At 42.0% G+C, this 14507-nt stretch overlaps 1 protein-coding gene across 8 annotated transcripts in view; it reads right to left on the reverse strand.

Annotated features, from left to right (window-relative positions):
* The window catches only part of znf512 (zinc finger protein 512), a 64007-nt gene that overhangs the window by 11933 nt on the left and 37567 nt on the right, over window positions 1-14507 (reverse strand). For 7 of the 8 annotated variants that reach the window (XM_059645483.1, XM_059645484.1, XM_059645482.1 and 4 more), the window contains 5 exons: window positions 10843-10967; window positions 8675-8761; window positions 7714-7812; window positions 2191-2358; window positions 1161-1355 (listed from right to left, as the gene is read on the reverse strand). In XM_059645483.1, the coding sequence (XP_059501466.1) occupies window positions 1161-1355; window positions 2191-2358; window positions 7714-7812; window positions 8675-8761; window positions 10843-10967 (674 nt within the window). The remainder of the gene's footprint in view (window positions 1-1160; window positions 1356-2190; window positions 2359-7713; window positions 7813-8674; window positions 8762-10842; window positions 10968-14507) is intronic. The other variant, XM_059645487.1, reaches the window with a different exon arrangement.

The raw sequence follows: 14507 nt of genomic DNA on the forward strand, positions 1-14507 counted from the left end.
CTTGGCCTGCTGTTTTCATCCAGCTTCACACTTTATTATCCTGTAATAACCAGCTGTCTGCCTGGCTTCAGAACATGCCATTCTAAAAATCTAACCCGACAACATTCTGCAAACTCATCTGGGCAACAGTTTCCCATTTGACTTTCAGCCTTTGCACAGATTAAAACCACTCCTGATTTTTGCCATGCATCTTCCAAACTCTCATCATTTCTTCCTTTATGCCGCACCCAACCCTGCAGCTACTGTTAACACACTGGGACACCACTCTCACACGTGATTTATTGTCTTTTTGTTTTCTCATTTCTATATTCTTTGCAAATTTTAGTCTTATTTATTTGGTTGTCTTTTATATTTACAGCCTCTGACATGGTCTGTATATAATTTCTCTTATTAATATGTTTTTCTTTGTCCCTGACTCTACTTTCATTTATTACGTCTTCACAATTTAATCCCTTGCCCCCACTTTTTAGTTTAAAATTCTCTCTACTTCTCTAGCTAAGTGGTCAACAAGAACACAGTTCCAATATGGTTCAGGTGGAGACTATCCCATCAGCACAGATCCCAATTTCCTCAATACTGCTGCCAGTGCCCCAAGAGCTTGAATCCAGTTCACCCAGTCTTCGAGTCATGCATTCTTCTCTCTCAATTTGTATGTAGCTTATATCACAACCTTTGAGGTTCTGCTTCTTAATTTGGCACTTAGATCCTCATACTGACTATGCAGAACCTCCTTTGCCTGCATATATTTATTGGCAGCTACTTGGCACACAAGGGGAAAATTTTCCCCCCACTACCCTACTGTAGGTTTGACTAGAATTTGGCGTTGCCCAGACAAGTTCGAATAATCTCAAACCTACTGGGCAACGGCAAAGGCCGTATTTCCTCACCAATACTGTCACCTCACTTTCAAGCACAACATAAAATTCCATCACATTATGGTCACTCAGTTAAAAAGTTCATTTACAACAACAGTATTAATTAGCCCGTTCTCAATACCATATCAAAAATTGCCCATTCTCTATTCGGGTCTCCCCAAAAACTGGTCATAATGCCTCATATCTACAACAATTCTCTGGCCACATGTTCACTTGGTCAAACTTTCTATTCCTATGCTCACTAACATGTGACACTTCTAGATTACTATGCAATGTTCTTCTCACCTTGTCATCATCTGGTACTAGGTCCCGCTGGATTTTCCTCTTGGGCCATTCTCGAGCAAGTTCATCTGCTACTATCTCGTGCAGGTGGTAAGCAGCCAGCTTTGCAGAGCTTCTCTGCACTCTTCCGCTGGGTGTTTTCTCTACATCTGGTTCACTTTCTTTTCCAGCAGCTTCATCATCTGTAATTTCTGGTGACTAGTGAAATGAGGAACAAATGCATACAATTAGTTGATGAAACATTTTGGTTCTGAAATCTTAATGGCTGTTTATGCATGCATTTTTATACAGATGTCAAAAGTTAAGAATTGCACTATGAAGAGCCACTAGCATCTAGATTGATCCCTCTGCTAGGGAGACAACAATAATTGGATTTGGTTTCAATAACCCTGGTGAGAATCCTGCATGTTTGGAGGTAGTTTGAAGGGACAACTCGGACAAAGTTCAGCATTTTCCCCTTCAGGGGATCAAGCTAAACAAGGGACATTCTGTACTATTGCACAGTGTCAGTCTGCCAATGATAACAAACTGTGAAGCTGGAGGAACAGTGAGTTATCTCAGTGGTTTATAACCCTACTGTGAAGCCGCTCCATACTTTGTTATCTCTGATATAGCAAGAACTGCAGATGCTGGAGTCAATGTGCCAATGCTGTGTTTTGTTATAAATCCATTTAATGAAGCTTTGCAAACGTAAAAAGTGAAAAGGCAGAAGGGTAAAAAAATTCTCAATGTGAAACATCAATCAGTTGATACACAACTGAAATAAGGCCAACTATTCAAACAGCATTCACATAGTGAGTGGTTTGGGGCTGAAATGCACTGCCTGAGTTAGTGGAACCAGTTTCAATTGAGGTATCCCAAAGGTTAACTGGAGAGAATTTTTCAAAAATGGGAAGAATATGTAGGATTAGGGCCTGAAGGCAGGAGAATGGCACAAGGTAAGATGCTCATTTGGACAGCCAGCACGGACATAATGGGCTGAATGGCCTAATGAGCAATAACAATTCTAAGATTCCACGACATATGAACATACCGGGGCATGCTCTGATTTCAAGTGATAATCCAGGCCTGCCTTTGACTTGTACAACTTTCCACAGTGTTGGCATTTACACAATTGTTTTACTAACTCAGATTCTTCCTTGCCACACTTATTCAGATGATAAAGGTAACCCATTATACTAGTGAAGCTGGCGCCACAGTCCTGAATGAAGATCAGAAAGATTCACCGTTAGCAATTAATAGAACAGAGTGCACAGAAAAAGCAGTGTGACTGTGTAAAAAAATCATGTCAGAGCAGCCTGGGAGACAGCTCAGTCACAGCTCTCCTGGAGTAATTTCTGATGCACTCAATACATCAAAAGAACAATTACACAATCACATGGTGGAAGGGGTTGGGTTGTGTGTGTGTATATAGTACAATGTACAATCCCAAAATGTGATCTTTCCCTTTTTATTTGTAATTTCTTCCCTAGTTACAGCAATGTATTCCTTATATCAAGAACACCAGGCTCCTCCCTGTTTCTTGCCTTTTTATATCCTTCCTATAGCATCTAAAACTGAAAACACTGAGCTGCCACTCCTGTCCATCTCTCAGCCTATTTTCCGTAATAGCTATGACGTCCTAATTCTATGTTCTTAAACATGCTCCAAGTCCATCAGCCTCGCATTGAAATAAATGCAATTTAGTTCTCCAGTTATTATATTCTCTGACTCTCTTGTCTTTCTTTTTTAATTAATGTGTTCTTCGCACATTCAGAACCTACCCCATCAATCCATCCATTGCCACTGCTACTTAGAATTCCTCCACTCACATTCTTTATCAGTATAAAGTCTCTCTTATTAGAATGAGCAAATATCTTTGCTAAACATTGGTTTCTTTCCAGTTTTAGGTTTTTTTTCTATCCCAAAAGATATTCCAATTGTCCAAAAAAAATCCCTGAACAATACACCAGCTCTTCAGCCACTGATTTATCTTTTAACCTTTTGTTCCTTCCCTTGTTTGAGTTTGACAATAGACAATTTGACAATAAGTGCAGGAGTAGGCCATTCGGCCCTTTGAGCCAGCACCACCATTCATTATGATCATGTCCAATCCCTTAATAAGCTTTTACGTCTCAGTCATATCTCCTCTCATCCTTCTAAACTCAACTGTATACAAGCCCAGTCGCTCCAATCTTTCAACATATGATAGTCCCGCCATTCCGGGAATTGACCTCGTGAACCTACGCTGCACTCCCTCAATAGCAAGAATGTCCTTCCTCAAATGTGGAGACCAAAACTGCACACAATGCTCCAGGTGTGGTCTCACCAGGGTCCTGTACAGCTGCAGAAGGACCTCTTTGCTCCTATACTCAATTCCTCTTGTTATGAAGGCCAGCATGCCATTAGCTTTCTTCACTGCCTGCTGTACCTGCATGCTTGCTTTCACTGATTGATGTACAAGAACACCTATATCTCATTGTACTTCCCCTTTACCTAACTTGACTCCATTTAGATAATAATCTGCCTTCCTGTTCTTGCCAAAGTGGATAACCACACATTTATCACATTAAACTGCATCTGCCATGCATCCGTCCACTCACCTAGCCTGTCCAAGTCATCCTGTATTCTTATAACATCTTCCTCACATTTCACATTGACCCAGCTTTGTGTCATCAGCAAATTTGCTAATATTACTTTTAATGCCTTCATCTAATCATTAGTGTATATTGTAAACAGCTGTGTCCCCAACACTGAACCTTGCAGTACCTCACTGGTCACTGCCTGCCATTCCGAAAGGGACTCGCTTATCACTACTCTTTGCTTCCTGTCAGCCAGCCAATTTCCAATCCAAGTCAGTATTTTGCCCACAACAACTAATTTTGCTCACCAATCTCCTATGTGGAACTTTATCTAAGGCTTTCTGAAAGTCCAGGTACACTACATCCACTGGTTCTCCCTTATCCATCTTCATAGATACATCCTCAAAAAATTCCATAAGATTAGTCAAGCACGATTTCCCCTTCATAAATCCATGCTGACTCTGACCTATCCTGTTACTGCTATGCAAATGAATCATAATTTCATCTTTTATAATTGACTCCAGCATCTTTCCCACCAGTGACGTCTGGCTAACCGGTCTATAATTCAGTTTTCTCTCTCCCTCCTTTCTTGAAAAGTGGGACAACATTAGCCACCCTCCAATCCGCAGCAACTGATCCTGAATATATAGAACATTGAAGAATGATTACCAACGCATCCACGATTTCTAGAGCTACCTCCTTAAGTACCTTGGGATGCAGACCATCAGGTCCCGGGGACTTACCAGCCTTCAAACCTAATAATCTATCCAACACCATTTCCTGGCTAATATAAGTTCCCTCCAGATCATCCATTACGCTAGGTCCTTCAGCCACTATTGCATCTGGGAGATTGCTTGTGTCTTCCCTAGTGAAGACAGATCCAAAGTGCCTATTCAACTCTTCTGCCATTTCCTTGTTCCCCATAATAAATTTACCCGTTTCTATCTTCAAGGGCCCAATTTTAGTCTTAACCATTTTTTTTCTTTTCACATACCTAAAAAAGCTTTTACTATCCTCCTTTATATTTTTGGCCAGTTTTCCTTCGTACCTCATTTTTTCTCTGCGTATTGCCTTTTCAGTTATCTTCTGTTGTTCTTTAAAAGCTTCCCAGTCCTCCAGATTCCCCCTCATCTTTGTTATGTTATACTTCTTCTCTTATCTTTATACAGTCCTTAACTTCTCTCGTCAGCCACGGCCACCCCTGCCTCCCCTTAGGATCTTTCTTTCTCTTTGGAATGAACTGATCCTCCACCTTCTGCATTATATCCAGAACTACCTGCCATTGTTGTTCCGCTGCCATCCCTGCTAGGGTATTATACCATTGAACTTTGGCCAGCTCCTCCCTCATTGCTCCATAGTTCCCTTTGTTCAAGTGCAATACTGACAACTTCAGATTCTCCCTTCTCCCTCTCAAACTGCAGATCAAAGCTTATCATATTATGGTCATTGACATTGGGAGTAAACCAGAAATTAATATTTTTAAAGGTTTTATTTTTTAAAAATCTACCTGGCTTCAAATTCACTCTGTACTGCTTTAATCTTTTCCCTAAAAATGTCATACCTACCAATGTGTATAACAATTGCTGGCTTCTCAATCTCACTTTTAACAATATACTTAAAACATTGAGAAACATCCTTAATCCTACGACCAGGAAAGCAACAAACTGTCCTAAATTCACACATTGTGCCATAGACTTGCCTATAGCCCCGACAGGAGAGTCACCCATAACAATAATTCTATTAAATCTTGTCAAACGCTACCTAACATAAAGAATCATTCCAAGTGTCCAATAACTGACTGGTCCTTCCATTTTCATTGTGAGACTATCCCCTTCAAATGAACCAAACAGAATATCTATTTGATGAAGGAATAGCCACTGGAGACTTTTGAATTACCTCCTTACCATTCCAGACAGGCACCCATCTATCTGACTGATCTTGCTAGGTAATAACTTTTCTAAATCTACTAGCCATCTCAGTCTGTACCTTATATGTGGCTTTAGCAGCAACAGGCCTAAAAAAGGGATGTTTCAATAACACCTTATATGTAAAATAGACTATCGTTCATTACCTACAGAAAATAATGCTGAAACAGAAAAAAAATAAAAATACATAAATCAAACATGTAAAAACTAAATTTAAAAAATCAACCACTCAGCTGAATAAAAATCATTCCTCTTCAATACACTGCTCAAAAGAATAAGAACTTCTCTGGAACTAAAAAACATACGCAATGCAAAAAAAGCCTAATTAAAAATAAAAAAAACTTACCGATTCACTGTAGATCCTTTCAAAAAAAAATTTTTTACAGCTTGTTTGAAAAGAAAACTTAGTTAGTAAGGACTGCCGATGCTGGAGTCAGAGATAACCTCCCCCCGGCAACAAAATCAAAGACAGAATTCCCCCTTCTCCTCACGTATCGCCCCACCAACCTCCAGATTTAATGCATAATTCTCCGCTACTTCTGCCACCTGCAATCTGACCCACAACCAAGGATATAGTTCCCTGTCCACCCTATCTGTCTTCCGTAAGAACCACTCTCTCCAGGACTCCCTCATCCGTTCCACATCTCCACTAGCCCCACCACCTCCGGCACCTTTCCCTGCAACCACACGAAGTGCTACACCTGCCCCTATACCTCCTGCCTCACCTCCATCCAAGGAGCCAAAAAAACCTTCCATATTAGACAGACATTCACCTGCACATTAGCTAATGTGGTCTAATGTATCCGCTGCTCCCAATGTGGTCTCCTCTACATCAGTGAGACCAAATGGAGGGTTGGAGACTGCTTTGTAGAGCACCTGTCGCAACAAATGACAACACCTTGCAATCGCGAACCACTTTGAATCCCCCTCCCATTCCTCGGACACCATGTCCATCCTGGGCCTCTTCCAGCATCACAACGCCGCCACCCAGAAACTGGAGGAGCATCACTTCATATTCCGCCTTGGGAGCCTACAACCCAATGGTCTCAATGTGGGCTTTACTAGCTTCAAAATCTCCCCACCCCAGCCTCATCCCATGACCAACCCTCCCCCTCATCCCTGCCTCCTTGACCTGTCAATCTTCTCTCCCCCACCCCCTCACCGACCAATCCCTACCACTGCCTAAATGCACTCACCTATCACCATCCCACCTACCTTCCCCAGTCCCACCCCTCCTCTCTTTATTTCAGAGCTTCCTTCCCCCTCCCCATTTATGAAGAAGGGTCCGTACCAGAAACATCAGCTTTCCTGCTCTTCTGATGCTGCCTGACCTGCTATGTGCCTCCACACCGTTATCGTCATTTGAAAAAAAGTCACTTCTTTTTTTGTTTTATTTGAATGTTAACAAAATGGAAAAAAAATCTTATATTTGTAAACTATAATAACTAAAAAAAAACTATAATAATTCTTTAACTAAGCCTGCAATCCCAGGAGCAGCTGCAAGATCCATGCTGCTCCTTGGGACACCCCACCACCTTTACTGAAGGAGAGCTCTGGAGCAAGGCAACCATGTCCCAGCTCTTCCAGTTCAGAGTTGAAATTGCAAACAGCCAATACATACTGAGCAAGGAACATGCACTTAAATGCATATCCTTACACATCCTATATTTTCCAATTTCACTGTAACAGAAAAATGATACCGGGGCTTAAGACACATTAATAGATAGTGGTTCACTGTATAAACACTGCAACTTATAAACACTGCAAACATGGCAGCCTTAAACTAGAGGACAGTCAACATATATACCAGCACACCACAAGATTAATGATTCCTCTTCAAATAATACACTTAATATTCTGAAGGGAAAGTCGATTTTTAAATATTGTTCAAATACTCAAGTATAAAGATACCTGCTCTAGTATAAAATAAGACCACTGCAAAATTAAACTACTATTTCAATATTTCTCATGTACTTAAAGAAATAAATCAGTTCAAACATTTTAAACAAAAAAAGTTTACTTTAAAAAAAGGCAGGAATAGTAATTCTATTCAATATTTTCTGCTCTTACCTGACGGAGACACTTCAGTCTGCCCATTCTCCTCAACACCTTTCGAAGTCTGTCTCTCTCAGTCTGTTCATCAACTACATCCCCATCTTTCAAAATTGGCTGAAAAAGATACAAATATCGAAAGTTTTACAATGCCAGAATAACATCGATGTGTACTTTGTCAACACTAAACAAATAACACTGGTCAGGTCCTGAATGTCACACGGTTCCTGTTCTCATTTCTGAAAACAGATTAAAATAAAGCATATCCGATTTACAGTTAGTAATCTGAGACTCTTGAATTCAAGGGATATAGTGCTGTAGAACAGCACAATAGGCTTTTGATTGGATCTGAAATTGCCTTCTGGGAGTATGAATTTTGAACTCATGTCAGAGACCAAAGACTAGAAAAACAATCCTTTCCTCACAACTGATGACCCATACACTGACTCAAACTCTATTCTGTAAAAATGATCAGGACCAATTTTGAAATTTTCCCAATCACATTTTATACATAGACAATTTAAGTAAGAACCTTAGATGATATTGACAAAATGATGAGATAGGAACATAGACACATGATTCATACCACCATAAAAGATGCTCACACCATCTACACATGTTCTTTCTGTATGAATGCCAAGTGCCAAACTAAACTGTCTGAAATCGGTAGATGACAGGTCACAACAGATAGGTCAACTAGCTTCACTCTGGGCAAAGTTCAGGAGTTCTCAAATCTAATAGACAGAGCACCATTATTTATTTTACATGAAAAAGGATGTTAATACAAGCTCAGGACCAGTATCTATCAATCACTTGATTAAGATTCAGATTAGGCATGCTAACCAGAAAGCCCACCACCATAGCTCAAACCTAACCTAAGAACATAGGTTTAATGCAGGAATATACAAGCAAAATGAAACATTTGAATTCAGTCATGAGTTACAATAGGAAAGAACAGTCAAAGCTTTACTTAGATTACCATGTTGTTATGGTCTGCCATTAAATGGTACTTGAGTCCAGCTAGAGACTTCAATTGTTTTCCACAGTGTTGGCAAACAAAGGGTTCCTAAAAGAAAAAAACACAACTTTTAGAAACTGCAACATTAAAGCGCTTTTGAGAGCTTAATCTATTATAAAGAATGTTTTTGAAACAAAAATGTAACTGGCATTTTTAAGTTATCACTTTAAAAGACAAGTCTGTTGCACTGTCATGAACTACAGTATCTTTCAAATATAGATAACAAGGTGTGGAACTAGCGAATTTTGAGAAGATTTGTAGCTCAGGTTCTGGATGTGAGTTTGCTCGCTGAGCTGGAAAGTTACTTTTCAGACGTTTCGTCACCATTCTAGGTAACATCATCAGTGAGCCTCCAATGAAGCGCTGGTGTTATGTCCCGCTTTCTATTTATCTGTTTAGGTTTCCTTGAGTTGGTGATGTCATTTCCTGCATTGGTGATGTCATTTCCTGTTCTTTTTCTCAGAGGATGGTAGATTGATTTGAAGCCGATGTGTTTGTTGATGTGTTTGTAGATGACGTTGGTTTTGCTTGTTGTCTGTATAGGGTCTTTTAAGTTCATTAGCTGCTGTTTTAGTGTGTTGGTGGGTTTGTGGGCTACTCTGATGCCAAGCGGTCCGAGTAGTCTGGCAGTCATTTCTGAAATGTCTTTGATGTGGGGGAGAGTGGTTATGGTTTCTGGGCCCGTTTTGTCTGTTTGTTTGAGTTTGTTGCTGAGAAATCGGCAGACTGTGTTCATTGGATACCCGTTCTTTTTCAATACGCTGTATAGGTGATTTTCTTCTGCTCTTTGTAGTTCCTCTGTGCTGCAGTGTGTGGTGGCTCGTTGGAATAACGTTCTAACGCATCTACAAAATACCTTGCAAGAACTGTGACAAACACCACATTGGACAAAACAGGCAGACAGCTAGACACCAGGATACATGAACATCAACTAGCCACAAAACGACATGGCCCACAATCACTAGTATCCTTACATACAGATGAGGAAGGACACCACTTTGATTGGGGCAACACATCCATCCTAGGACAAGCTAAACAGAGACACGCATGAGAATTTCTAGAAGCATGGCATTCCAACCAGAACTCCATCAACAAACACATTGATTTGGAGCCAATCTACCATCCCCTGAGAAAAAAAACAGGAAATGACATCACAAACCTAAGGAAACCTAAACAGATAAATAGAAAGCAGGACATAACACCAACGCTTCGTCGGAGGCTCACTGATGATGTTACCTAGAATGGTGACGAAACATCTGAAAACTAACCTTCCAGCTCAGCAAGCAAACTCACATCCACAAGGTGTGGAACTGGACAAACACAGCAGGCCAGGCAGCATCAGAGCAGCAGGAAAGCTGACGTTTTGGGTTTGGACCCTTATTGTCTTTCAAGTATTAGGTACCGTATATTGCCAAGATATCCAGATCTCAAAATTAAGTTTCTCTACACCATGGAGCCAGTCAATCATCCGTGCAACAGTCCCTGCTGCTCATTTGGTTACATGTCTGACACCATTAGCGTCAGTAGTTTGACAGTTGTCCAGGTTCTTGCATGCTGTGCAGCAGCAGAAAATAGTGATGGTGATAAGATTGTATTTCTAAAGGACTGTAGAGAATATGGGCGTCAATTCTGACTTCATGGCGGTATTCTCACAGCCTGAATGCTAAATTGTGTGTTCAACTCCACCCCTGTGATGTCAACCCATTGTTCAAGTTCAGTCCAGTACCGGTGGAATACTATCATTTGGACAACACTCATATTTACCATCTAACATAAATGTCCGAACATGTTTAAGAGGAATAACAAATCAGAATAGGTTATTGGATGTAGAGGCACATACAGATAGACGACCAAAGGTTTGTTCAAAGATAGGAGAATGCAAGGCAGAAAGATGGCTGGTGTAATGAGGTAATTCTGCTACTCAGGACCCTAAGTGACTACAATATAATGCCAACTTCACTTTGTTGTTACCACCAAATCCATAATTTGCAAATAAGCTGCCTGCCACAGTTGCATGGAGTCACCATGCAATTACTTTAATTTAAATTAATCAATCCAGTTTACAGCAGGGCATGCCAACTTAATTTCATTCCATCTGGGAGATCTTAGATCATGAAATTAATAGGCACCTCTTTGCAGTTTGCCATATGTTTTTTTAATCCTTCTACTGTCTTCCTCATGACAGCCTTACAAGTGGGACACGTAATCTTTCCTTTTTCCATAATTTCCAGACACCAGTGCTCCTCCAGACTTCCTGCAAATGAAATGTGATTACAGTTAAAGCTCACAATAGTTCATGTGCAAATTTTATACCTTTTAAATCAAAACTGACTTCAGAAGAGTTAACATTTTAAGCTGCCCCCCCCCCCATTCCCCTTCCTTAGGGACGCAGAATCATAAGCAGATGACAGATTTTTTTTTAAAAGCCATTGTCAGATCAAGGCACCACTGAATTCTGTTCATCCGTCAATACTTTTCATTATTCCCTCATCAAAAAAACACTAGTTTTCCTTTCTCTACTGGACATTTTCTTAAAAACTCAACTCCAACAAATGTGAAAGAGTAAATGGACTTTTTAAAACGCATAAGGCTTAGATTAGTTGGTTGAGTGAAGGGCGTGACTGGCAGCTCAACACTCTGGAGTTTAGATATTGCATGTGATAGAGAGGAATGTAAAAGGGGTTGGGGAGATGCATTATTCATTAAGGGGAATGTCACAGCTGTACTAAGAGGTAACACTCTTGGAGAACTTAGGAAGAAGAAACGTGCAATCACAGTGATGGGTTTATACTACAGGCTGCCTACAAAGGAACAAATATGTAAACAGATGACAGAACACAGAACTGTACTGAGATAATGGGAACTGCAGTTGCTGGAGAATCCAAGATAACAAAGTGTGAAGCTGGATGAACATAGCAGGCCAAGCAGCATCTCAGGAGCACAAAAGCTGACGTTTCAGGCCTAGACCCTTCATCAGAGAGGAGGATGGGGAGAGGGTTCCGAAATAAATAGGGATGGGGGAGGGGAGGAGGCGGACCGAAGATGGATAGAGGAGAAGATAGGTGGAGAGGAGAGTATAGGTGGGGAGGTGGGGAGGGGATAGGCCAGTCCGGGGAGGACGGACAGGTCGCGGAGGCAGGATGAGGTTAGGAGGTGGGAAATGGAGGTGCGGCTTGAGGTGGGAGGGGATAGGTGAGAGGAAGAACAGGTTAGGGAGGCGGGGACGAGCTGGGCTGGTTTTGGGATGCAGTGGGGGAGGGGGGAGTTTTTGAAGCTTGTGAAGTCCACATTGATACCATTGGACTGCAGGGTTCCCAAGCGGAATACGAGTTGCTGTTCCAGCAACCTTCGGGTGGCATCGTTGTGGCACTGCAGGAGGCCCATGATGGACATGTCATCTAAGGAATGGGAGGGGGAGTTAAAATGGTTCGCGACTGGGAGGTGCAGTTGTTTATTGCAAACCAAGCGGAGGTGTTTTGCAAAGCGGTCCCCAAGCCTCCGCTTGGTTTCCTCAATGTAGGGGTAGCCACACCGGGTTCAGTGGATACAGTATACTACATTGGCAGATGTGTAGGTGAACATCTGCTTAATATGAAAGTCATCTTGGGGCCTGGGATGGGGGTGAGGGAGGTGGTGTGGGGGCAAGTGTGGCACTTCCTGCTGTTGCAGGGGAAGGTGCTGGGTGTGGTGGGGTTGGAGGGGAGTGTGGAGCGGACAAGGGAGTCACGGAGAGAGTGCTCCCGCAACACATCCCTCACATCCCACCCCCGCAATAACCACCCTAAGAGAATCCCCCTCGTCCTCACATACCACCCCACCAACCTCCGGATACAACGCATCATCCTCCGACACTTCCGCCATCTACAATTCGACCCCACCACCCAAGACATTTTTCCATCGCCCACCCTTGTCTGCCTTCCGGAGAGACCACTCTCTCCGCGATTCCCTTGGTCGCTCCACACTCCCCTCCAACCCTACCACACCCAGCACCTTCCCCTTTATGCTTGGTGCCAAAGGAATTGGGTGAGGTCCTTAATGAGCACTTTGCATCAGTACTCACTAAGGGGAAAGACATGGTAAGTACAGAGAAGGGTCAGTTGATACTCTGAGGCATGTCCATGTTAAGGTAGAAAGAAGTGTTGGGTGTCCTAAAAAGCATTAAGGTAGTTAAGACCTTGGGGCCTCATGGGATCTATGCCAGAAAACGGAAGGAGGCAAGGGAGGAGATTTCTGAAACCTTAACAGAGATCTTTGTATCTTTTCTAGCCACAAGCAAGGCCACAGACGACTGGGGAATAGCCAATGTTGATCCTTTGTTGATGAAGGCAGAGATAATCCATGAAATTATCTACCAGTGTGCTTTACATCAGTGGCAGGGAAATTATTGGAGATGATTCTCAGGAACAGGTTTTACTCACATTTGGAGAAGAATGGACTTATTACAGATAGTCAGCATGGCAGGGGTGGTCTTGTCTCAAGATTGATTGAGCTTTTTGAGGAAGTGAAGAAGATCATTGCTGAGGATAAGGCAATGGATGTTATCTATGTGTACTTTGTTAAAGCATTTGACATTATCCGTCACAATAGGCTGGTCCAAAAGATCAAATTGCAAGTTGGATAAAAAATTGGCTTGTCCACAAAAGACACAGCGTTAGAGAGGTATTTTTCTGATAAGAGATATGTGACCAGTGGTGATCTAGAACATAGAACATAGAAAAGTACAGCACAGTACAGGCCCTTCACCCTACGATGTTGTGCTGTGGAATAATCCTAATCCAAAAATAAAGTCACCTAACCTACATTCCCCTCAATTCACTGCTGTCCATGTGCATGTCCAGCAGTCGCTTAAATGTCACTAATGACTCCGCTTCCACGACTACCACTGGTAAACTATTCCATGCGCTCACAACTCTCTGGGTGAAGAACCTCCCTCTGACGTCTCCTCTATACCTTCCTCCTAACACCTTAGAACTATGACCCCTCGTGGCAGTCAATCCTGCCCTGGGGAGAGATCTCTGGCTATTGACTCTATCCATGCCTCTCATTACCTTGTACATCTCAGGGTGTGTGCGTGTGCATGCGCGTGTGAGGGAGAGAGAGTGTCTGTGCAAGGATCAGTGCTGGGACTTGTTGTTTTGTAATATATACGACCGATTTGGATGAAAATGGCAGTGATCTGGTTAGTAACCTGTTAATGACCTACAAATTGGAGTAGTTTTGGATAGTAAGGAAGAGTATCAAAGGATGCAACAGGATGTAGATTAGCTGGAAAGCAGCATGGAGAAATGGCAGAGGGAGTTTATACAGATCAAGCGTGAGCTGATGCACTTTGGGAGGTCAAGTGCAAAAGGGAAGTATTCTGGAAATGGCCAGACCCTTAGGAGCATTAATATAGTGAGGGATTTTAGGGTTCAGGTCCATAGCTCTCTGGATACAAGCAATACAAATGGATAAGATGGTAAAGGTAGCATATGGCATGATTGCCTTTATCGGTTAAGGCATCAAAGTATAAAATTGAGCAAATTACGTTGCAGCTGTATAAAACTAATCAGGCAACATTTGGCGTACAGCATACAGTTCAGATTGCTACACTATAAGAAAAACGTGTAGGCTTTGAAGCGAGTACAAGAGAAGTTTATCAAGATGTTGCTTGGATTGGAGTGTATCAGCTAAAAGGAGAGCCAATACAGGGTGGAGCCAGAGGACTGTAGCAGATTAGGCAGCATCAGGGGAGCAGGAAAGTCACGTTTTGGGTTTATACCCTTCATCAGGGCTGGGAAGGGGGAAGGGAACT

The sequence above is a fragment of the Stegostoma tigrinum genome, chromosome 4 (assembly GCF_030684315.1).
Source record: "Stegostoma tigrinum isolate sSteTig4 chromosome 4, sSteTig4.hap1, whole genome shotgun sequence".
Classification (NCBI taxonomy): Eukaryota; Metazoa; Chordata; class Chondrichthyes; order Orectolobiformes; family Stegostomatidae; genus Stegostoma; species Stegostoma tigrinum.